This window comes from Phyllostomus discolor, chromosome 3 (genome assembly GCF_004126475.2).
Source record: "Phyllostomus discolor isolate MPI-MPIP mPhyDis1 chromosome 3, mPhyDis1.pri.v3, whole genome shotgun sequence".
NCBI lineage: Eukaryota > Metazoa > Chordata > Mammalia > Chiroptera > Phyllostomidae > Phyllostomus > Phyllostomus discolor.
Window position 1 is genome coordinate 10,521,233 of NC_040905.2, and position 24,979 is coordinate 10,546,211.

Consider the following 24,979-nt stretch of genomic DNA (forward strand, 5'->3'; position numbering starts at 1 on the left):
AGATAATAGTTGGGCATTTTAAAGGTTTTAGGTCTTTCTTGTACATCAGTACCAGTTTTCTGAGCTCTTTCACACGCATGTCTTCCACACACAGAAGAAATAAGCAGTGAAACAAACGACCAGCGCATCTCTCCGCGCGCATGTGCATAGAGGGTAGAGAGTGTTGTCTGGGGTTCTTAACAATTGTGGCATGATTGCCTTCGAGTCTGTTAGAGGTGAAAGTTGTTAAATCGACCCAGGTCTGTGTTGCACGTGTAAAAATGATGCCTTTTTAAAGCACTTAAAACATGGAGATGCACTGTTGGTAAACCCACCAAAACCTTCGATTTATGAAATTCAAATTGTGTAGGTTCTAATTTTGTAAGTTGTCAGTACATGGGAGGAAGGTCATTGAGTGGTTTGTTTCCTGGTGCACGTCTGATATTTGAGGACGGTCCTGGGAAAAGAAATGGTCATTTCTCAGAAAAAGTGCTCCCATGCCTTCTTTTCTTCTGAACATATTATGAACAGGAAAGACAGGAATAAGGGAATACAAAAACAGAGATTTCCACAAGAAGTTACAGAAATGCTGTTAGAGTAGCATCACGAATCCCTGGGGTTCCCACCCGCAGCACCTGCAGCACCTGCAGCACCTGCAGCACCTGTGACAGGCTCCGCCCAACTCCCCCCCCCCCCCCCCATCCTGCCACTGCCCAGAGTGCTTCAGCCCAGGCTAGACACGTAATCTCATGTGTGAGAGGGAAGGTCTTCAACATGGGAAATAAATTAGGAAGACGAGGACTTCCAGCTTAGTTTTTGAAATAGGACAACCCAGTTGAAATTTCCAGCACTCCAAAATCACTTACCCTTTAAGATCAGGTTATTCATCTTACCAGTCTAATCAATTCGTTTTCTTGGACAGGTTCCATCTCTTGGACATCTTAGTTTAACTTAAACAAATGTTTTTCTTAGTTTTTTTAACTTATTGCATGATTGAGGCGTGTAGTTTTAAATTGATATGGTTTCTTTCTTATAGTACAAAGCCCCATGTCCTCCAGTGGAAAACCTCTCTGAGTTTGGACAAAGCCGGCTGAAACCAGCACGTGGCGTACCTGAGCTGGGCGATCCTGGGACCCTTCCACTTGTCAGGGGCGCAGCGGGACCTGCTGAAGCGAAGCAAGGAAAGGACGGCAAAAAAAGGCGAGTTTCAAGTGACATTTGATTTGAGACTGTCACATGCCTGCAGGATTTTGTTACAATAACACAGATGTAGGGACGGAAGTTGACTGATTCGACCTCCTACCCAAACACAGCTTCAGACTTGCCAGGAGTCTTGCTTTGGAACGCATCTTGTGATGAGGAAAACTCCTGTGCTGTGAGAGACAAATGCTGTCATTTTCCCCATTTTATTAAGTTCTTTCCTGGCCTTCAGGGGCTGGCGGATGCGCTCGCATCTTCCCGTAACAGGACGAACAGTTACCTTCGCAGCACAGGCGCTTGCTCGCTCGTGCAGTAGTCCGTGTCCTCGGCAGGACACCGGGCGGACGCGCATGGTCACTCATCTTCCCCTGTCCCCCGGCTCTTGTCCCGGAGGCAGGAGGGGAGTACGGGAACTGCCTCAGGACACTAGGGAGTGTGCACGTGAGGAGGAGGCCGGGACTTACAGCGAGGGCATTTACAGTCTTGTGCTCCTAGTGGGTGTTGCCCACGAGTGCTGACCAGTAGGTTGTTTCCGAGTCTAGGAGATGCTCACATTTATCAGACCCCACACTCTGCTGTCAGTGCTCTCTTTCCGGAAATGGCTCCTTCCTTCCACCCTCCCAGGTATTCCCTCTTCTAAGGAAGTCCTCTAACTTTTTAGGCCCTCTTCCCTGCCCCTCCCCCCTCTGGGATTTCACTGAGAGGACTAAATGTGCTTAACTTCCTCCAATGGGCAATGGAGGCCTCTGACAGGGCCCCTGGGGCCAGCTTAGAATCTGCAGGAAAGGAGTTTGAAAATCCCCTGCAGGGTGTAATTCTGACCTGAGATGCCGGTGACTTACCCAGAACAGTCAGTTCAGCAGTAGAGGAGCTAGCAGTAACGCTCACGTGTCCCCGACTTTCACTCTGTTTGCTTATATTGTGGCAGAATAGCTTGCTAATTTAACTAAATGCCATTGAAAATAGTTTATTGAAAATATTTTCATAACAGTCTCCCTATATAGCATGATACAAATGAAAAATAGATGTTTCTAAAACAGTTAAAGTTTATTTGACACTTTGCCTGTTGTTTGTCACAGGCGGAGACGGCGAGCTGAGAAGGAGCTGCAAGAACAGCCATCAGAGAAACTAGGGACAAAACCGGGTGTGGCTCTCCGGCCGGACGAGGATTCAGAAATAGCTCCACAACCCAAGGTACGCACAGTGCTGCCCGCCCGCCCTCTCCCGGTGTGCACCTGCCGTGGGTCCAGTCCGCTGCTCGCTGGAGACCTCTGCCCAGTTCTTTGCATCCTGAAGTGTAGACAGAGCCCTCCCGGGCCCCTCCCTCCGGGAGCAGCAGGCACGCAGTCGTGAAGTGGAAGCAACTTGAGGGTCAGTCCAACTCTGTGCTTTAGGGCAGCTGCCCGGGTAACTTCCTTATCCTTGAAATCACTCTGCTTTTTTCTGTGACATCTGAATGCACATTATATTGTGCACATTATAACGCACATTATGTGTTATTTGGGTTTCTCTTATTTCAGTGAAGTTATGTCTTTCAGGTTCCTCTAAGATGTCCCCAATACGGGTTTATTATGTAACCAATGTTTTATTTTATTTTTTTATATTTCAGAAGTATATTTACATTTTTAAAACCAAGTCCATATATCTCACATTCCACTTTGTATTTGTAAATCATTGAGGTGATACAGAGGATTATTTTGGTAAATAATGTGGTTAATTCGGTATTTTATTTTATTTTTAAAATTTTATTATATTTTATTTTTTATTTTATTTATTGTACTGTTGTTGTTCTCTTACAGTTGTACCAATGTCCCCCCTTTCCTCCCCTGCCCCGCCCCCCACTCCCACAGTCAGTCCCCTCCCTGTCCTGTTGTCCACGTCCGTGGGTCACTTAAACCCGTTCCTTCACTAGACCCTGCCCCTTCTTTCCCCACATGCTGTATGTAACCTGTATTTTTAATCAAATCTTTTCAAGCATTCCTTCTAAATTTGGCGACCCTATTTACCTATTTTTGCAACAACAGATTAAACTGAAACAGTTTTGTTTACATGAATTTTTAAAAGGTCCACTTTCTCATGAAGTCCTCCAAAGCGTGTCTGCAGGCTCAGTTGCGTGCGTGAATAGTTCGGTGCGACGGGGGTCCTGTCTGGGTGTTAAGACTGCTCGGCAGCAGAGGACTGCCCTTCGGAATGTAGTTCCCGCGTTGAATTGGGAGAGCTCTTTTTTCTATTGCTTGACTTGTGTGTTTTGTGAGCTCCTTCGTAGAGTTACTTTGATAGAGTAAATAACTTGATAGAGTAAATAAATATTCCTAGAATTAGGAGATTTGAGCCTATCCCTAAGAATTAATGGTTCTCTTAGCTGTTGTGTATTTTTTTCAAAATAATAAATGCCACTGAGTTCATCTTAGATTGATCGCTTGGGGATTGATTCATTTAGGAGCAGCAAGAACAGCGTGGTTCCCAGACCCTGGAGGACTTCGAAATCCCCCTTGGTATGTATATGCATGATCCGTGTAATGTCCGAGTTCGGCGTTAACCTCCGCTTTCCAGAGATGTAGACATGTGTAGACGACCATGGGACCAAATGTTCACAGTATCGCTGATGAGATGGAGTGTGTGTGCTGGTGCGTTCCCCTTGACCAGCTGTGGCCCGAAGGTGGGATGCAGACCGTGCCTGTTTTCCGAAGCTGAGTTGTATGGAAACACAGCCGTGCCCTGTAGTTTACGGCTTGTGTGACAATGCCCGGGCTGCAGTGGGACTCCATCATAGCAGAAAGGCACCACATGGCTCACGAAGCCTGAAACACCTCCTGTCTGCCCCTTAGAGAGCCAGTTGGCCAGCCGCTACCACAGAGCAATGCAACCAGTTAGGATCCCACCCTGGTGCAGACACAGAGGCCTGAAAGGGATTGTGGGAAAACGTGCCCAGGGGCGGAGTTGTCATAGAAAATGCACACACATTAAAGTGAGGCAGTCAGTTCAGAAAAGGTGACTTGCTTACGGATGGTAGATAGAAAGAAAGTAATTCTCTTTCTTTGATTGGTCCGTTTATTTCCTGCCACTGAATGAGTGTGTGTATTCCCCAAGGCTTTCTCCTCGGGCGTCTTCACACACGTACCCACAAACACTCCTGTGCCCGGGAGACCGTTCGCTCTTGTGGCGTCAGCTCCTAAGTTATTTGGGTGACACTCGGACACACACCTGCCCTCTCTCCTCTCTCTGTTCTACTTGCACCTTGAATTCCGCACATCCCGATTCTAAGCTGACGTCTTCCCGTGAGTGATGCCGCCTTCTCCTCTTGGCTGGGGGAGTCAGCCCCGATTCATCTGCCACCTCCGTTGCTCCGTTTCTTCACTTGGACCCCTGACCGGGCTCCCCGCGCCCCCCAGTGCCACTGCCCCGCACCTGGCCTTTGCTCCAAACCACACGACTGTCCGCTAACGAACCTGCCCGGCTCCCGTCCCTCAGCTTCCTCGTCCGCCTGCATTCTCCTTTCCCCCTCACTCGTCTTAAAGCCCCTGTTCATGCTTCATAACATTACTTTGTGCTTGTTAAAGGTAACCCTTGTTCACTGGAGAAAATTTAGAAAACACACATAGGGAATAAAAAGATATTTAAATCTCCCACAGTCCCTCTGTCTGGAGATAGCTGGTGTTACATTCTTTAGGGGTTGTTTTCTGAATGCCCCGTTCACATGCATCTGCAAACACATCGACGTGTGTGTACGTCGATTAGCACGCACACCAGGCACTAACCAATTGCACCACTGGGCTCCTGTGTGCAAAGAATATACCTCTTCTACTGGTTTATACATTACTTGTTTTCACACACTAGTAGTCAGCTGGATGATATTCTACAACGTCCTGTTCGACTGCACAGTGCCCCAGTGAGTTCGTATTGTGTCATTCCAAACAGTAATTCTCCAACTCTCTGATACCAGCCGGGTGTCATACAATTAATTCAGTTTCATTCCAACACAGACCCCACGGATTCAGGGCTCAGTCCTGAAAGACTCCCCATTTCAGATACATGGCTGCCTGGCCAATTGCAAATTTGGGGGTTCCCATGACCCCCTCTTCCAGGTTTGCTAATTGGCTAGAACAACCCCAAAGCTCAGGATGGGGACTCATTTACGATTGCAGTTTTGTTATAGGGGATACAACTCAGGAACTTCCGGATGGAAGAGAGGCGTACAGTGAGGCGTGGGGGGTGGGGACGGAGAGCTCCCACACCCTCCCAGCCCCTCCACTTGCTCATCAACCTGGAAGCCCCCTTAGCCTTGTTGTTTCAGGGTTTGTTTTTTTTAAGTTTCATTATATAGGCATTATATATAAGCAATGGCCAAGGCATTGCTTACAGCCTTGGCCATCGGTGATGGAACTCCAATGGCGGGGTGGGGCGGGGCTGATTGTTGTAACCCTCTGACCACGTGGTTGGTCCTCTGGGCTGGTCCCACCTGGAAGGTCTCCAGGGGCCTGCCAAGGGCCACTGCAGTAGCATGCACTCAGCTGTGACCAGCTGTATCCACTCATGGTCAATACCAACCGAAAGACACTCCCATCGCTCAGGCCTTTCTGATGAGGGCTTAGGGGACTCTGCTTGCAACCAAGCACAAAGGCCAAATGTGTATTTTTTATTATATTACAGCATAACCATAATCGATACTGTCTCTTTCTGCCTCGTCTCCCTGGGTGGTCACCCAGGAAAACCCACACTAAACCCGAACTCCCGTAGTAGACTTTGGACTTGGATCCTACTTCCTGCTGAGCTCTCCCTCCGGCTCCTGCCTGTTCTCCCTCCGGTGCTGGGTGCTGAGGCGCCCTGTGCAGCAGCTCCTTGTCCGAGAGCCTCACTCCAGTGTCACCCTTGCAGAGCCACTGTGCCCGGCCGGGGCCGAGGCAGTGTTTCTAGGACAGCACGCTCCCCTGTCACCTCCCCCCCCCCCCCCCCCCCCCCCGTGACCCTTGGGCTGTCCTCAGCCAGAAGGGTGTCTGTGTCGAGGTTGGGCCCCCGGGCTCCTTCAGGGGATCCTTCAGGGCTCTGGGTGTGGTTCCACTGAGCAGCTGCCTTTGTGAGTCCACTTAGAGGCCACCTCTTGTCAGCAAGTCCCCTTTGGCAACGCTTCGGCTTCCACCCCCCGCCTCCCGGGAGTCAGGACCCCTGGGGGGGCTCCCGGTAAGCGCTGGCTCTCATTGCTCCCGGTTTCCTGTTCTGTTCAAGAAATGCTACGAAAGGACCTCGCCACGCCGGCCGGGCTGCACTTCATGGCCTGCGTGAGGCGGACCGCGCTGGGGCGGCAGGACGCGAGCACCAACACAGACCCAGGTAACACAGACTCTTTCGCTGTCGCTGTAAAAAGGCACGCGTTTGCAACGTCTGATATGTTTAGACATTTTCTTGACAGTGACGCAAAGGGAATTTTAAATTAAGGGGTATCGCTGACTCGTCGCAGGGTCTTGTCCCAGCCCTGGTGTAGACTTCACACAGTGTAAACTTAAAGTCAAATTTCAAGTGGAATTTATGGTAATTTACAACATAATAGAGGAGTTTGTCCGAGAATGCCGTGGACTGTGCCCTAACTCGGCAGAAGCGATGCCCTGAACTGGGGCCCTCAGTGTCCTCCGTGGTCTGCCCTGTGAGGACACTCACACATGTGTGACTGAGAGGCCTGGCCCCGTGGCTGGCCAGCGGAGGCCGGAGGCCGGCCAGATCGTGCCCCCCCTGTGGGGAGGGTGTGTGACTGTGCCCCAGAGCAGAGGCACTGGGTGTGGGAGAGGCTGTCTGGGACGTGGTCGGGCACATCTCTGCTTTCACAGACTCCTGTGCAAATGCGAGTTCTCTCTGCCCTTCGTGGCATAGTGATTCTTACATACGTGTCTGGGACTTCGTGCCTCTTTAGACCTCTGATTTTATATCACTGTAGAGTATTTATTGGTTCTGAAAATAATGTGTGATCATTGTAGAAGGGATAATGTAGCAAGCTATGAAGATGAAATTAATTGTAATCACACGACTCGGAAGTAGTGTTTTGGCGCTTTTTGTCTTGTGGACATGTCGCCTAGACATGTGACTACGCAGCACCGTGAACCCCTCACCGCCTGCTCACCCAACCCCTGGGGGCACCACTGTTCTCCCCGAGGGGCTAGCCCTCCCAGGCCCCAGGGTTGTTCCTTTTCCGGGTGCCTGGGACACTTCCCACTGGGAGTGTATTCTTAACGTGTTATTTCATTATTTGTTCACTTTATGGTATTATACTGGCCAAAGGGGTCATTGGGTTTTAATTAAAAATAAAAGACACATTTTTCACTTCACCCATAACTTTATTAAACAACATATTCACTGTTTTGTCCCACTACCTTCTGCCGTCTTTGAGGCAACTTCATATTTCCATCTTCCCAAAACTTTTGATCTTTTTGAGCAAGGAGCTGTTCCAGGTGCCTTTTGCAGTCTTCCAGAGAATTGACATTTTTTTCCATGAAGAGAATTTTGTAAAGACTGAAATAAATGGAAGTCTGAAGGTGCCATGTCTGGTGAATACGGCAAATGAATCAGAACTTCCCAGCCAAACTGTAGCGGTTTTTGCCTGGTCGTCAAAGAAACACGTGGTCTTGAGTTATCCTGACAGAAGGTTATACGTTTTCTGTTGACTCATTCCGGACGCTTTTCGTTGAGCACTGCTTTCAGTTGGTCTGACTGGGACCAGCACTTGTTGGAATTAACTGCTTGGTTTTCCGGAAGGAGCTCATAACAGAGGACTCCCTCCCAGCCCCACCACATACACAACCTCGCCTTCTGTGAGTGAAGACTGGCCTTTGTGGTGTTTGGAGGTGGTTCCTTTCACTGGCTCCACGATCTCTTCTGTTCCACAGTATTGTAAATACTTTTCATCGCCTATCGCAATTGGTTTTAAAACCGGAACGTTTTTGTTAATTTCAGTGAAGAATTGCATGTGGAAATATGGTCAAGAAGGTTTTTTCTCACTTAGCTTATGTGGAACCCAAACATCAAAGTGATTAATGTAACCAAGCTGGTGCAAATGATTTTCAGTGCTTCCTTTGGCTATTTTGAGTATGTCAGCTATCTGTTGCAGGGTATAACATAGATCGTTCTCAATTAATGTCTCATTTTTGTTTTTGCTTTTTAAAAGATTTTATTTATTTTATTTTTAGACAGAAGGGAAAGGAAGGGGGAAAGAGAGGGAGAAATATCAATGTGTGGTTGCCTCTCATGTGCCTTCCACTGGGGACCTGGCCCGCAACCCAGGCACATGCCCTGACTGGGAGTCGAACTGGTGACCCTTTGGTTTGCAGGCCTGCGCTCAGTGGACTGAGCCACACCAGCCAGGGTGTTTAACTGATTTCTTTTTTTTTTTTTTTTTTTAATTTTATTTATTTTTAGAGAGGGAAGGGAGGGAGGGAGAGAGAGAGAGAGAGAGAGAGAGAGAAACATCAATGTGTGGTTGCTGGGGGTTATGGCCTGCAACCCAGGAATGTACCCTGGCTGGGAATCGAACCTGGGACACTTTGGTTCCCAGCCCGCGCTCAATCCACTGAGCTACGCCAGCCAGGGCAACTGATTTCTTATTGTTGAATGCATTAGTGGTTTCTAGTATTTTTCTCTGATAAATAATGCTTCAGTGAGTTATCTTGTGTAAGAGCCTTTTTTTGTCATCACTGTGATTTAGCTCTTTTGTTTGAAAGGCCAAAGAAAGACTTTTTTAATTTTTATTTCTTTCTAAATGAGCTTAAGCATGTATAAGATGTTTTGTGATGAAATAATGAGTATGTATTTGAGACATTCTTTTTATTTTAATTTTATTTTTTTCAATTACTGTTTACATTCAGTACTCTGTGTTAGTTTCAGGCATGGTCAGACAGCACAGTGGTTAGACAGTCACGTGCTATACAGAGTGTCCCCCTGATGATTCCAGTGTCCGCCTGCCCCCCCCCCCACGTGTAGCTGTTACAATGTTACTGACTCGGTTCCCTCACTGTACCCTGCTGCCCTGTAACTATTTTGTAACTACCTATCCGTACTTCTGAATCCCTTCACCTTTTTCACCCCTCCCCCTGCCGGCCTTCCCTGGTACCATCGGTTCTCTGTATCTGTGAGTCCTTTCTGTTTTGTTCACATTGTTCTTTAGATTCCCTGCATAAGTGAAATCCTTTGTTATTTGCCTTTCTCTGACTGGCTTATTTCACTTAGCATAATACCTTCTAGGTCCATCCATACTGTTGCAAATGGTTAAGATTCCGTTCTTTTTTTATGGCCAAGTAATATTGTATTTCATATACGTGCCTTTACTTTTTATCCCCTCATCTGTTGATGGGCACTTGGGTGGCTTCCGTAACTTGGCCATTGCAAATGACGCTGCAATGAACATAGGGGTGGATGTATTCTTTCAAAGTAGCGTTTTGGGCGTCTTTGGCTGTATACTCAGAAGTGGGATTGCTGGGTCATACGGCAGTTCCACTTTTAACTTTTTTAGGAGTCTTCAGCCTGCCCTCCACAGCGGCAGCACCAGTCTGCCTTCCCCCCAACGGTGCCCGAGGCTTCCCTTTCCTCCACATCGTTGCCAGCACTTGTTGTTTGTGGGCAGCCGTTCCGACAGGTGTGCGGCGACGCCTCGCTGCAGTTTTAGTTGGGCACCTTCTCGTGCGCCTGTCGCTCACCTGCGAGACATTCCCAACAGACCTGCGAGAAAGCCCCTGTTCTCCATGGCCGGCTCAGCCTCCGGAGCCTGCCGCCTGCTTGCTAGGGTCCGGCATTCATCCTGGCCATCAGGCCCAGGATCCAAATAATAACGAGATCTGAAATTATCCTTAATTTTTATCATTAATTTTTAAAAACTAAAATTTTAAGGTGTCAATCTACTTTTTTACTGCCTTTTTTGCCCAGTATCTAAAATAATCTGCATTTATATACTTAACTCTTTCTGCGTTTGTGAAATCCTTTTTCTCTATTTTCTCTTTTTGCCTCAAATTTTCTAACTGGTTACAAGATAAAGAAGCGGCTTCTCAAGAGATTGTTTCTGATTGTCGTGAAAACCAGCCACCCATTTCTTCCATATCAGGTGTGATTTCTTTCATTTACATATTTTCACTTTTCTTTTCCCTGGTTTTATGGTTGTCATGTGGTTTGCATTCAAGTCCTGGTACTGAGTGTCTGGTACTCAGTGTGACAATGAGTTGTATTTTGCATATGAAATCTGAAAGGAATGCTCTATTTAAAAACAAAATGCTGGGAAATGAGATTAGAGTCCAGGACGAAAGGCGCAGCATTAGACTGTCTACTGGTCTGCTGTGACTGGTCTCTTTATTTTACTTTTTAATAAAACATTAATGAGTTTTATAAACTTGAAATGGTAAGCATTTTAAATGGTAAAATATGGCCACGGGCTCTGGGAATTGACCAAAAACCATTGAATTACACCCTTTTAAAGGATGTGAATTGTATCTCAATAAAGCTATTAAAATTAAAAAAAAACACAGATAAACAGTGTTGAAAGTAAAATAGAAATTAGTTACAGGTTAATTTCCTAAAATCTGACTTAATTGAAATTCTCCTAAATAAACAAACATGACAATATTATCTGAAGTGAAAATAGGAAATGCAGCATTTCTTGACACGACTACATAATTTATCATTCTTGCGCATGACTCCGCATGAGGAAAGCAATAGTCGGCATGCATTCGGTTAAGAGTCACTCTGGCCCCGGCTGACTGAGCGCCAGCCTGCAGACCCACAGGTCTCCAGTTTGCTTCTCCCACTTGCTGCTCAGGGCCAGGCCGGGGCCCAGTGGGGGCGGGTGAGAGCAGCCCTCACACCTCAGGATTCCTCTCCCTCCCTTCCTTCTTCCCTCCCCTTCTCTAAAAATAAACAAAATATATATTTTTAAAGAATTACTCAGGCCCTGGCTGGCGTAGCTCAGTGGATTGAGCGCGGGCTGCAGACCAAAGTGTCGCAGGTTCGATTCCCAGTCAGGGCACATGCCTGGGTTGCAGGCCATGGCCCCCAGCAACTGCACATTGATGTTTCTCTCTCTCTCTCTCTATTTCCCTCCCTTCCCTCTCTAAAAATAAATAAACAAAATCTTTAAAAAATTACTCTAGAGTAAATTATACCTGTGAAAAAATCTACTCAGATTTTCAACAAATATGTGTTATGTTGTTTGTTGCCAACTTGTTGTTACAAAGTTAATGACTTAGAGCTATTTACAGATTTTCTTACATTCCTGCTTTTTTTCTTTTTTAATTTTCAGAACGTGAGCCTGCAAACACCCCTCCACCAGTGGCTCGGGAGGGACCTCTGCATCTCAGACTCCCTGCGGGGACAGCAGAGAGACCCTTGTCACCTTCGGCCTCGGGCACGGTGCTGGATCAGGTCTGGGTTTTATTCAGAAGTTTTAGTAACACCTTTATGCTGAAATTCATTATGGCCATCCTCATTAGTCACTTGTGTAGGTGAAATGAGACTACAAAAGCACCTGTGTAGCTTTGCTGAAAAGGCCAAAAACTTAAGATTTCAATATTATGCCTCAAAGTATTGTAAACTCAGATCCTACCACGGCAACTTCCCCTAAAGGAGGCCCACAGGAGCTCTTGCCTTCAGAATTAAACCTTTTTACGGGCGGTGGGGGTGGGCAGAGTGGCCGTACAGAGTGAAAAAATGTAGCCGTCCTTGGTTGCAGGCTGAGGCTCGGGTTGGACACACGTACCTAAATGTGATCGACATTGAAGCCAGTGACCTCCAGGAGTTACCTGTCAAAGAGCCCTCAGGTGATAGCCCCGTCAGGCAGCGCCTGGACGGCCCGTCCTCTGCGGAGCTGCACTGCATGGCCTCCTCCTTGGTCACGGGTGCTGTTCCCCTGCGCAATTTTAAGAGCCACGGTAATACATTTTTCTTACTTTTTAAATAAATTTTTAAAACATTTTGAAAAATTATTTAATATAACATTGTTAACCCTCCTTCCATCTCCTGGCTCTCCTGAAAATCCACTGTACTTTTGGGTGTTTTGGGACATAGTTAGAAATGTTCTGTAATCTTCCAAAACCCTTCATTTAGAATTTTAGAATCAATTTTTGTCTGCCTTTCGTATTCTTGCCAGAGCCTGCCCGTTCGGCCGTGGACTTGCTGTTGAAACCTGCAGAAGTGTCTGCATCCGGTTTGGGCGGGAGAAGCTGGGGAGCAGGCAGTCCAGGAGCGGCGGGACCTGGCGTTACCCCACCTGCGTTGTCAGACAGAGAGCGGGAGGAAGGTGAAGGCCCTATGTGTCCCCCTCGACTCTCCCCCCACTCCCCCGTCCCAGGCACTGCTGTACTGGGAAATAAGGACAAAACTCGGTGATAGCAAACTAAAGCAGAAAAAGGCTTTTCCCTTGCTAAGGAGAATGGGGACAGGAGGCAGATGAGAGAGAGTCGGGCTTCAGGTCTGGGGCCCAGGGATGTGCTGCAGGGAAACACAGGTGCATTTGTGCCTCTGTCTTTCCTCGGTGAGGTTAGCAATAAATATCCTGTGGGATTTCCTGAGTTTGAGGTGTTGAAAAGGAATTCTTACTTAAAAAGGTAGGAAATTCTGGAATAGCACATAGAAGCAAAAAAGGAATTCTTACTTTAAAAGGTAGGAAATTCTGGAATAGCACATAGAAGCACACAGGCACGGTGGCCAACAATACTTTGTTAGTAAAATATTGAGTTTTACACTCATAAATCAGGTTGCATTATTGTAACATGTTTGGGAGGTTTAATGTTTGCTTGAGACCCCCTGAAGAGTGGTCTGACTTCTGTGTGATGCTCGTTTTCAAATAGTTTTAGAAAGTCAAAAAGACACTAAAGTTGCCTTTTGATGAAGGATATTTCTGTAGCAGAGGCTAAAAGTAACACTCACACTGCCTTGTATGTGGAGGTTGGCGGTCACACTAGCCCTGTCGCAGATCCGTACCTCCCGGCAGACAGGTCTGGGAAGTCAGGAGGCTGAGGTGGTGTTTCCAAGTGTGTCGGATACAAACTGGTTTGGGAGGGAGTGCTGGGCTGACTGCAGCTGAGACCTTCCCAGGCGTGAGATCCTCAGCATTTGCCTCTCCCCTAACTACAGTCGATCCTGACATTGCCCTTGCTAATGTTCAGATATGCCAAAGCCAGGCGTGCAGCGCGGAGAGCAGAGCTCGCAGCCAGGCGCCGCGGACAGGGATGAGCTGCGGGACTACCTCCTGCAGGAGCTGCTGCTGCGGGGCGTCTCTGCGGCTCCCCCCGCCCCCGCCCCCGGCGCTGCCGCAGCCGGCCGGCTGGGGCGGCTCACCGCCCAGCTGCGGAAGATGGACGCGCAGCTGCTGGCCATCGGGAGGATCGCCGCGGACATAGAGCAGGACTTCCCCCAGCGCGGACTGGCGGACCTGCCGTGCGATAAGGTGGGCTGTCTTTCTGTCAGTTTTTGCTTATTACCACGGTACTAGCTGGCTGGGTGTGATATGATTTCCCAAACACTGATTTTTCAAGAGAATGGGAAATTCCGTTTCTCTGGGCTCGGGTCTCCCAACCTCAGCGCTGGCGGTGTCTGGGCGGATGATTCCGTGCTGCGGGAGGCTGGCGGTGCGTCGTGGGTGCTCACGCGCATTCCCGGTCAGTGCGCACCCCGCCCCCGCCCCCGCTCCCGCTGTAACAGCAAAAAAGGTCTCCAGATGCTGCCAGACATCCTGGGGGGTGGGGGGCTGGGGGCGGCTACAGCGCCTCCAGTCAGGAGTCGCTGCCTGAGGCTCTTAAGAAGTGCACTTGCGCTTCCTGCTGGGGAGAGAAATAGATGAATGATGAACAGATGTGGGTTAAAGCAAACCCGGTTCCTAATGATCATCTTCCACAGCGAGATTTGTATCTTATAAAAATTGTATTGTCCTTATATTTGGAATTCCTAGTTCTTTTAAATATTTTATACAATGGGTTAGTCGTTCTTAGAAGTTTTCTCTATCTTTAAAAAGTATCTACAATAAAAAGAGTAATGTTTATGTGCATTGGTATTTCATGGTAATCAGACAACTAAAAAGGAAGTTCCAAACATTAATTTATTACTTTGTACAAATATCCTCTTTTTTAAGGAAGTAAAATCTATGTGAAATAAAGATTAAGAAACAAATAGTGAAAAACAGTTTGAATGTCTTAAAGCTGCATGTTGGGACATGCAAATCGGCCTGCGAGAGAGAATTCCATTGTTGACCTACCTGACAGACACTCCAGGTGGCTGCTGTTGACCTGTTAAAGCTGTGTTTACCGGGTTTATCGTGTTTCTTCGATCCAGATGCTTACCGCACATTAGAAAGTGGAGGTTACACAAATGAGAAACCGCACTGAAAGGTCACGTGGGGTAAGGCTGCCGCCGGCTGCTAGGTCATGACCGGGGCTAGTCGTCCACGGTGACCTCAGGGAAGGAACCAGCGTTGCCTTCGATGCCAGGCGGCCTCTCGGTTGAAGACCTTGTCCTGCTGCCGTGAAGCGCACACAGGTGCCAGGATTTGGGCTGGCCCTTTGTAGCTGAGAAAGCAGCCTGCGGCCTGGAGCAGGCAGAGGCGCGCTGTGGACACGCATCGCCTCGGCCGGAGCCTCGACGGCCTGGGTTCAAGTCCATGTCCTGCCTTAGAGAGTTGCTGTCTGTCTCCGGGCCTCCTTCTCTCGTCTTCGCAGTAAAAGGTTTTGTCCAGGTGCTAGTTAGCCTCGCTCCCCATTCTAAATTCCGTGATGCTTTTCCCCACCCCCACCCCGCTCCCCGCCAAGCCTCATAAAAGGCTAAACCAGTCAAACTGCAAGTAAGTAAATCCCATTTCTTTCACTGGTTGCATCAGTGCAAATGTTCATAATCTACGTAACATTGTTTACAATATTTTGCAATTACCACACTGTAAAATCTGTGACGGTTCCTTTGTGGTGTGTGTCTGCCTACAGGTTGAGTCTGTGGGTCACACCGAGTTGTCTTCGGGCCCTGAGTCTGAAAGGACATTGGCTTCCAGAACCATCAGCCTTTCCAAAGGAGGTTTGTGGGGACTTGGGGGGATTTGGGGGGGATGGTGCATGGTCCGAAGCCTTGTGTTGCGAGAATAAGCATGTGTGAGCGAAGCCCTCAGCCCCCCAGTGTTTAGACTGAGGTTACTTTTGTGCTGACGTGACTGGCTCCCACAGCAGGCCTGTTTTCCCCGAGCATCCAGTGCCGTCACCTCCTCTGGCGGGCAGTGTGGGCTGGACCTTCGTTTTCGTGAGCGCACCTGCCGCTGGCCGCACTGCGGGTGCTGTCCATGCGCTGTCCGTGTGCTGTCCATGTGCGGCAGCTGAGCTGGAATGTGAGGCTTTGCTTACATGGCTGGGAAATGGCAAAATGTTAAGCTTTTGCATTTCTCATTGGAAGGATGAAAGTAGGTTAGTTATTTTTAAAAATTTCTATGCACCTAGAGTTGTTTATATGTACACTTTCTCTCTGATTCGGTCTTGTCAGCAATTTAATGTGTTTTTAAAAAGCAGGCTTTGGTGTTCTGTTATTTCTTAATTTTCTTTTTCATAAATTTCTGTTCTGAGTTTTATTCTTTTGGTCTGCATTTGGGAACCGTTTGGTGTTCTCCTAGCTCCCTCCTTTCTTTTGGCAACACACGCCTGTGCGGTCGGGCGTGCTCCTGCGGGCCTGACGGTGTTCTCCGGCGCCGTTGCTCCGTGTTGTTCAGACCCGAACGTCCGTCGTTTGTGTTGAGAGTTCTCCTTAGCGCATAGAAGGGGCTTTTAGCTTCCACATTTTGTGGGGTTTGGACTATAGTTTTGTAATTAATTTCCACTTCCATTGTGTTATGATTCAATGAGCATATGATATCCATTCTTAGATATATTTGTAGCATGAATGTACAGCTGACCCTTGAACCACACAGGTTTGAACTGCTCGGGTCCACTTCTTCTATGCGGATGTTTTTCGGTAGAGACGGCACAGTTTCTGGCCCACGGTTGGGAGGACGTGGACACAGAGGGCCGACTGCACGCACCGTCCGTGCCGTCTCACATGGGGAACCGGGTGTCTGCAGATTGTGGTGCCTGGGGGTCCTGGAACCAGTGCCCTCCCCCCACCCCCATGGAGACTGGGGGACATCTAAGATTGGGGGGAGTCCAAAGTCGTACTTGGATTTTTTCACCGTGTGGGTGTTGGTGCTCCTAACCCCTTGTTATTCAAGGGCCAGCTGTGTCTGTGTTGTTTTTGATGCTTTTTGTTTTTAAAAACTTGTTACCGATGTCAAACCGGTTTCAGTAGAAGACGGAATAGTGTAACCAACCTTAGTGTACCCAGCTCTCTTCCCATGCACCCACTCATTCTCCCCGTGCTTCCTGGGTTTGAGGCAAATCCCAGACAGCGAATTAAGTTTTTTTTTTCTTTTATTGATTCCAGAGAGCGGGGAGGGAGGGAGAAAGAGAGGGAGAGAAACACTGGTCAGTTGCCTCTTGAAAGCACTCTGACTGGCCACGGAACCCACCGCCCGGGCCTGTGCCCTGACCGGGAACCCAGCCGCGCCTTGTGGTGTGCCGGACGACGCCTGGCCCACCGAGCCACGCCGGCCAGGGCCCGCGGCACGCTGTCTTACCCACAGTGCTCAACACGTGTCTGCGAGAGATGAGGCTTCTCTTTAAACACAGGCATGCGTTTAAAACAGAATATTCACTCTGTACTTAAAATCTTACTGCCGCCGTGCGTCTAATCACTTGGCACCAGTTGTCTCCTTTTAAAAAGTACGTTTTTTTGTTCTAGTTGGAATCCGAGTGTCATCCACTCATGGCAACTGGTTGATGGCTTATAAGTCTCCTTTAACTTCGGGCTTCCTCCTCTCTCTCCCCGTGCAGTTTCTCTGCTCAAGAAACATGGACGTTTGCTCCTGAGTGTGTTGCAGAGTCTGATTGTGTTGACTGAGTTTGAGGTTATTCAACGTGCTCCTCCATCCCGTGTTTTCTGTCAGTGTGACAGCCCTTCGCTTCACACGCAATGACAACGGTGTGACTGTGTTCAGCTGTATCACCAGATTCCATGTTTTAAAACAATTAGACGATTTGTGTTTTTACTCATCAACTATAATCAGTTCCCATTCACGGTAACCACTGAGTTACGAGGTTGGGCTAAAGTAGGCGTGCAGTCGTTCACGTGCAAAATAGTACAATGATAGGTGAACAGTGATACGGGATGAAACAGTGTGTCGTGTACTCACAGCCACAAACCTGCCCCGCCCGCCCTGTGTCTGTGTGTGTTTCTCTCGTCTTATTTTGGGCTTTTTATTCACTGTGTATTTTTTACTTCTGTCTTTTTTTTCTTTCCATCAGATTTGATTTTTTTGTATTTTCTCTCTTCCCTTCAATTATGCATTATATTTTTAATCTCTTAGTGATTGTTCTTGAATTTTCAACACTCAGAGTCACAATTTAAGGTGAGCATGTTTACCTCCCAAACAGGGTAAGAGCTTTGAACGCTGACCTGCTCCCTCCCTCCTCAGCTCGTTCTTAGTTCTACCTTGTCTTTAAGCCTCCCGTTCCTTCTCCCACGTCTCTTATTTGTTAAGTCCATATGTCTTTGAGTGTGTCAGCACATTTGTTGCCCTCCATTGCTTCTTTTAAAAAATTGTACCTTAGGTCCTGTACATAGGTAAATACGAAGTCTATAAAACCAAAACACAAGTGTCACGGAGCAGTCCTTAACCTGGGTCAGGCTCGGCGTGGAACGCACCCCGGCATCTCTGTCCCTGCTGCCGCCGCCGCAGTCGCTTCCAGTGCCCGTTTCCTTGAGGACGGTCCCCTTCTTTCTTCCTCATTAGTTCTCTCGTTCAGTGAACCTGCGAGTGGCATGTGCTCCGTCCTCACAAACAGCTTTCATTTTACTACCGTTCACAAGCAGTGGCTTATAGCACAGTATTCTGTGGTAGGGCTTGTTTTTTCTGTGGCTTTTTAAAGATATTATTCCACTATCTACTGATATGTCTAATTGCTGAGTTTATACTACCTGTCTGCTATCTGCTACCTGTCAGCTACCTGTTTGCTGTTTTTTTATCTCCAAGTTTTTAAGAGATTTTTTTTTTTTTTTGCGGGGGCCTTATTTTGCATTTTGATGTAGTTTTTCTAGGTGTATGTTTATTTTTATTTGTTTCTCTGTGGGCACAGGGATGATTCTGCAGCCTGCAGGTTTCACACTGGGAATTTTTCACCTGTTTTCTCTGGGAGCACTGCTTCCTCCCCGTTCTCTCTGCTCTGGTTTCCGAAACGCCTGTGAGAGGTCCGTCGGAGCCTCACCCTCCCTTCCCTGTCTCTTCACCACGTCCCAATCCCCCCCTTTTTACTGCTCAGCGACGGGCTCAGGGGTGGTCCCCTCAGGTCTGTCTGTCAGTCCTCCACCTCTCTTCTGCCGGGTGGCCTTTGCTGTAGGGTTCTGATTTGTCAGACGTTCTGTTTCTTCTTCAGATCTATCTGTTCTTTGGATATACTGTCCTGTTCTTCTGTTATGGTTTATATACCTTCTTTTTTTTTTAAGATTTTATTTATTTTTAGAGGCAGGGGAAAGGGAAAGAGAAAGAGAGGGAGAGAAACATCAGTGTGTGGTTGCCTGAAACCCAGGCATGTGCCCTGACTGGGAATCGAACTGGCGACCCTTTGGTTCCCAGCCCGCACTCAATCCACTGAGCTACACCAGCCGGGGCCATTTACCTCCATTTACCTATATCGTGACCAGTAATGTTTTATGTATGCCCTTTCAGATTGCTTTATTTCACACGTGCATCTTCTCAGTTACTGACTCTACGTATTGACTCTTTCGTGGTCATGGCTTTCTTTGTGTGACGTGTAATTTTTAATCACATTGGTGGGGAGGTTTGCCGAGTTGTGTGTGTGTGTTTTTGGAGTGGTTTTATATTTTCTGTCACTGACGTAGAAAATTTTAGGACAACTTTTTGTATGCAATTTTTGGCTAGGAATTGCTGTGCTACATTGATAGTGTACATTCAGATCCCATGCCTGCTTGCAGCAAGACAGGATTTTTTTTTAATGATTTTATTTATTTATTTTTAGAGAGGAGAAGGGAGGGAGAAAGAGGGAGAGAAACATCGATGTGTGGTTGCCTCTTGCACGCCCACAACTGGGGACCTGGCTTGCAACCCAGGCACGTGCCCTGACTGGGACTAGAACCAACAGCCCTTTGGTTTGCAGGGCTGCTCTTAATCCACAGAGCCACCCCAGCCAGGGCAAGACGGGTTTTGATTCCTCAGAGCCGACTTTATTTTTTCTTCCGTCACCATGCAGGCCGACGGAACATGTCTTTGCTGCTTCTCCAGGGCAGGGTTCTTCTCGCCCCACTGAAGGGCGGAGTGGCCCGTCAGCACCCGAGGCCACATGCAGCACTCGGGGGCCCCCTCACAGCTCAGTCTCCTGCTCCTCCGGGGCCCTGCCAGCGTCGGCGTCCACTCACCGCCCAGCTTCGAGCCCCCGCTTCCTTCCTGGCACCAGGGGGTTTTTTTATGTACAGGGTTTTGTTGTGTATTAACCACGTTTTAAATTTAGCATTTCTTCTGTGTTTTTATAACATGCAGGAGCCTCTCCATTTTAGGAAGTCTGTCTGCCATGTTTTCTGAAGTTGATAACAAATGTAATAGTTTTTTTTTTTTACTACTGAGGACTGTAAAATTTAGGCATCAAATTATTTCATTATACAGTAGGAGGCCATCCTTGTACGTTGCAAACTTCTGATACACCTGTTGCCGCGTGGACCCGTCAGCTGTGGTTGATACTGTAACAGGGTGCAGCCAAGAGGGTAGCCTCAAATAGGGATCTGTAATAAGATCCAGAAGAGCCTGGAGATAATTGGCCCCACACCACAGGGCCACACCTGCCTGGAATCTGGCAGCTGTAGCCAATTGTGAGAGTGTAACAGGGTGCAGCCAAGAGGGGAGCCTCAAATAGGGATCTGTAATAAGATCCAGAAGAGCCTGGAGATAATTGGCTCCACACCACAGGGCCACACCTGCCCGGAATCTGGCAGCTGTAGCCAATTGTGAGAGGAGCCGGAAATGGGGCTTCAGAGGAAGATTGGCGCCGGGATTTAAACCGAGACGGACGCAGCAGCCATTGGAGGGGGAGAGCCATGCGCAGCCCTGCAAGAGAGAACCCCACAGCTTTGGCAGAGTGAAGACTCCCTGGGCCCTGAGAGGAGAAGGAGAAGCACGCGGACTTGACGGAGTGTAGACTCCTGCAGCCCTGAGAAGAGAACACGCGGCAGTCCTGAGGAGAGAACCACACGGCCTGGCAGAGTGGGGACCCCCACAGCTTTAGAAGGGGGAACCACCACCTGGTTTTAGCAGAGATCCCGGTGACTCAGCCGAGGGTGCCAGGGACCCAGGGAGGTCTCCCAGTCAAGAGGGAGTACTAACTGAGAAGAACCAGAAGACTACCTAAGCCATGGACTTCTATTTCCTTCCCTGAGATACGGTACTCTGGACTGGGCAAAGGGGGAAGGAAGGAAGGACTGTGTGTTTGTGGGTGTTTTAAGGGATTTTGGGATTTTGGTGAAGACATTAGGTCACTACTTTAAGTTAGTATAGCATTAAATAAACGTTTCCTTTCCTTTTCACAAATCTCTGGCATTGAGAGACGTCTTTCCTCTGGCGGCGGACATAACGGACCCAGGGCCTTCTTTCAATAATAGTATATCATCCCAGGCCCCCCTTGTTGTGTGTTCTGTAACAATACCTTTCCATGTGATTTTCCCCTCTGCTCTTTTCTTCTCATTGCAACACAGACTCCGGATCAGTGCATTTCCTGACTCACGTGGATAAGGACCAAAGTGACACAGAGCTGCCTTTCGAAGCTGAATTTTCAGTAACAGAAATTCACTCTCATCCAAAAACCTGTGTGTTTCCTTTGGCCGATTCCACCGTCAGCCTCTCTAGTGACCAGAATGCAAGTTTTCCAGGTACTGCTCTCTGCTTCCTCCGTCCCCACCCCCCGGGCAGCCACTGAAGGGTGCATCACAACCGGTCCCCCTGCTCCTGCACCGTGTTTGTTGGGGCTGTGGTTATGAGGGATGTGTGAGGCCCTTTTGCAGTCCTTACGAATCTTGGACGAAGGGAAGTTAAAAAAATGCGCCATTCCTATGAAGAACTCTGTCATCTTGTCACCTTTGTTAAGATGCGAGAAAGCATCTTATTAATGTTAAATATACACCCGGAGTAACTAAAACATATGGTTTTTACAAAAATTGAGACATTCAGACTTTGCCAAGTATGAGAACGTGCGTATCAATTCACGGGGCCTCTGCCGGTGCCCAGGGTTGCTGGTGCCCCTCCCCCGCGCAGCCCGCGGCCCCGCCTTACAGGGGGGGACGTTGGGACTTGGAGAAGCCGGCTGCCGCTTCTCATTCCACTCCATGTGGAGCTGGAAACCGAATGTGCTTCCTCCGTCCCAACACACACATTTAGACATGTGAATAAATAGGTCATTGAAATGCAACGGTTGAACCATTGACAGTGGATTTGAAAATTTTTTAATTTTTTTAATTTATTGATTTTTAGAGAAAGAAACATTGATTTGTTCCATTTATTTATGCATTCGTTGGGTGATTCTTGTATGTGCCCTGACTGGGGATCGAACCCACAACCTTGGCTTATTGGGATGGTGTTCTAACCAACTGAGTGACCAAGCCAGGGCTTGAAATGGTTTTTTTTTTGCCCAGGATATTGATGGCCAATAATGATGTCTTTACTGAGTGATATAATATGCTTTATTACCATTGTTAAAGTAATATAAGTACTTAAAAATGGTATTTTTAAATGGCATTCCTGTCATTTTTTAAAATTTTCATTTATTTTTAGAAAGAGGGGAAGGGAGGGAGAAAGAGAAGGAGAGAAACACAGTGTGTGAGAGAAGCATTGATTGGTTGCTTCTCGCACATCCCCAACTGGGGACCTGGCCTGTGACCCAGGCATGTGCCCTGACTGGGAATCACACCAGTGGCTTCAGCTCGCTGAACAAGCCCACGCTCAGTCCACTGAGCCACACCAGCCAGGGTCATTGCTGTCAAAGTAAAAGAAAGGCTATAAAGAAGATGTCATTAAATCTTATAACTTTTTTCTCTTAGTAAAGCTGCCTTGGGTTTAACTTAGATATTTTCCAAAATGTATTACTTTTAAACCATCAGAGGGGTTTTTTTTGTGTGTGTAATTGTTTTAATAAATTGCACTCCAGTATTCTCAACTGTTCTAAGCACAGAAAGATTGTACCTCCTAAATGATATCATTCTGAGTACTGTGGATACAAAAGTAATCATCTTGAAATGTGGACAATATTTACAACCAAGTAGCATATTCAAGAGGAGGATAAATACGGTATACATATATACCTTTAAACCAATTTGAAAGTTTAAAGATATTTTAATTTCTGGTTATATAATTTCTAAGTCAGGTTAATACTTGGAAGTAGAAATATAACTGACCTGAAATTTGTATTAATCATGTTTCTTTTTTTTAAGGTGTGAATAACAGTGATGAGTTATTTGAGAGGTAAATATCTTTAAGAATTAATTCACAATTTTACTTAAAGTTGGGTATAAATTCTGCCCTCTGGGAACTTGGTGGTTCATATGGATGTGGACTTCTACAGGACACTGTTTTTGTGGCTTGAAGGAATATAACTAATTCCCACTGCGAACGGGGTGGCTGAAGAAACCGAGCAGCGTTTAGCGCAGGCAGTGAGGGTCCCGTAGACCTCGCTGGCTGCCCCTTCCTCCGCCGCCTGTGTGTGAGTTTCCGCAGGCAGGGCCCGTGGCAGCTGTCTCCTGGGCTTTGTGTTGCCTTTTGTAAGGGCGCACACAAAACCGTCAGTTACTGACGGCCAGGCTTTTCCAGCGAGAATTACTGGGAGGAAGGGGTGGAAGGGACAGGAGCTGTATGTTTGTCATCTCTGTGCTCATGTCCCGTGTCCTCGCTTGCTCGCTGCCGTAGTCGCGATCCTGACTGCCGTCTCTCCGCTTGCGTTTGCGAGCGGAGCGCGTCGGCGGACCCGCTGCAGGAGTCCGGGCTCGCGGACATCGCCGACATCATCGAGGACCTCCTCACCGAGGGCGGCGTTTCCAGGGAGGAGCTGGGCCTGACGGAGCAGCAGGCCAGGAGCATCTCCAGGTGACCGGGGGATAATTCGGTTTTAACCCATTTGAAGTGTTTCCAGTTCAAGCGTATTCCAAATTGGCTGCATTTCAATGTGATTTTTATGAAACAAATTCAAAGCTTGGAACAGATTTTTTCCTTCCCAAACACATTTAGTGAAGCTTATGGACCATTCTCCCTGCCCCAAACAGAACACAGACTCATTGGCACTTACCCGGTGGCACACACGTACCGTGCGAGTGTCCCAGTGTCGTCCTCGAAGCACGACACAGATCTAACTCTGTGTCTTCCTAGAAGTAGCTGATGGTTTGGTCCCTAGTAGTTTATCCAAATATTAATCCTTGGAATGCATTTTAGATCGTCTTGTCTTGGAACATTAGGTTCAACTGTTTTTCCTGGCAGCCTCTTCTGGGCCCAGACTGGCTCCTGATGGTGTGGAGGCCGCCGCTCGTACCCGAGCTCCCTGCAGTGTGTGCACCCGGGCCTGCCCCTGGACGGCGGTCCGCACCGTGAGCGGCGGCCGTCCCTCCGCGGCTCCTGGTCGGCTCCTCTCACTGCCTCGTGGACAGACGTGCAGTCTGTCATCGGACTGACAGGGCTGTCACCAGAGACGGGGGGTACAAAATCCCTGCTGACTGGCACTTATGCCTGGAATGATCTGCCGTATTATGGCCTCACGTCACGACCTTGTAAACCATAACTCCCTTTTAGATGCCTTTGTCCCATGTAGAGGAATTTTTGTTCTGTTTTTAAGTTAATGAGCAAGCAATTAATATGTCATCAACAATGCATTACATGTAAAAAAATTGGAGTAAAAATAACGTGGTTTCTACTCTTGAATGGAGATAGAACTGTAAAAAGATCGACACGAAACCAAATTGCATCAGTGCGCTGCGGGAGCTCGGTGGGGGAAGAGAGTCCATCAAAGATGACGGCATCACCAGTCATGGTGTTTGAGCCTTATTGCAAAGGATCAGTAGACTTGCATGTGGCTTACAGCGGGAAAAAAGGGCATTCTCGGCAGCCAGCATGTAGCACGCAAAGGTGTGATGTCAGTGCGGCGGGGGGAGTCAGGTGTGACCAGAGCCCCTGGGTCGGAAGGAGGGAGGGCCCGGCTGGGTGTGCTGACGGCCAGTGGGACCAGAGGCACTCGGGGTCACTGCCACTGCGGGCGGCAGAGGGGGCCGCAAAGGGCTTTAAACCAGAAACGGGAGCCGATTGGAATTTCGGCCTAGTAGCCTGGGTGTGAGCCGGCCGGGAAGAGACCATGCAGAGCGGGCAGCAGCACGCGTGACCCTGGGGCTGATGGGGGCAGTGAGGAGGGTCCTCTACTTGGGTGACTGAGCTGATGGCATTTCTTAGCCAGACGGAGATGGATGTCGTTGCAGAGTTAAGGTGCCAGGAGAACATCCAGCTGGTGGTGTGCACTGGAACTCAGTTGTAGGTCCTCCCGGAAGTGGATGCCAAAGTGGGCTTCACATGATGAGCAAGAGATTTATTTGGCGAGACGCCTGTGAGGGGGGGAAAGGGGGAGGAGCCCCAGGAGGTGGAGGGAGCTGCCGGACTGGAGTGCAGGTGTGGCTGTGACCTGTGTAAAGGGCCCCGGGACCAGCCCAGGCTCAGTGGTCCACTGGGACTCTCAGACCTCCACTGGCCACA

The 24,979-nt window shown here is 48.2% G+C and overlaps 1 protein-coding gene across 1 annotated transcript in view; it reads left to right on the forward strand.

The window, feature by feature from the left end:
• CPLANE1 (ciliogenesis and planar polarity effector 1) overlaps positions 1 to 24,979 on the forward strand; it is an 85,258-nt gene that overhangs the window by 49,858 nt on the left and 10,421 nt on the right. Inside the window, exons 34-46 of the mRNA XM_036020063.1 lie at positions 1,016 to 1,179; positions 2,259 to 2,373; positions 3,620 to 3,674; positions 6,403 to 6,507; positions 9,671 to 9,966; positions 10,105 to 10,255; positions 11,444 to 11,565; positions 11,873 to 12,071; positions 13,308 to 13,588; positions 15,111 to 15,198; positions 20,959 to 21,132; positions 22,687 to 22,717; positions 23,204 to 23,335. Coding sequence (XP_035875956.1) covers positions 1,016 to 1,179; positions 2,259 to 2,373; positions 3,620 to 3,674; positions 6,403 to 6,507; positions 9,671 to 9,966; positions 10,105 to 10,255; positions 11,444 to 11,565; positions 11,873 to 12,071; positions 13,308 to 13,588; positions 15,111 to 15,198; positions 20,959 to 21,132; positions 22,687 to 22,717; positions 23,204 to 23,335 — 1,913 coding nt within the window. The remainder of the gene's footprint in view (positions 1 to 1,015; positions 1,180 to 2,258; positions 2,374 to 3,619; positions 3,675 to 6,402; positions 6,508 to 9,670; positions 9,967 to 10,104; positions 10,256 to 11,443; positions 11,566 to 11,872; positions 12,072 to 13,307; positions 13,589 to 15,110; positions 15,199 to 20,958; positions 21,133 to 22,686; positions 22,718 to 23,203; positions 23,336 to 24,979) is intronic.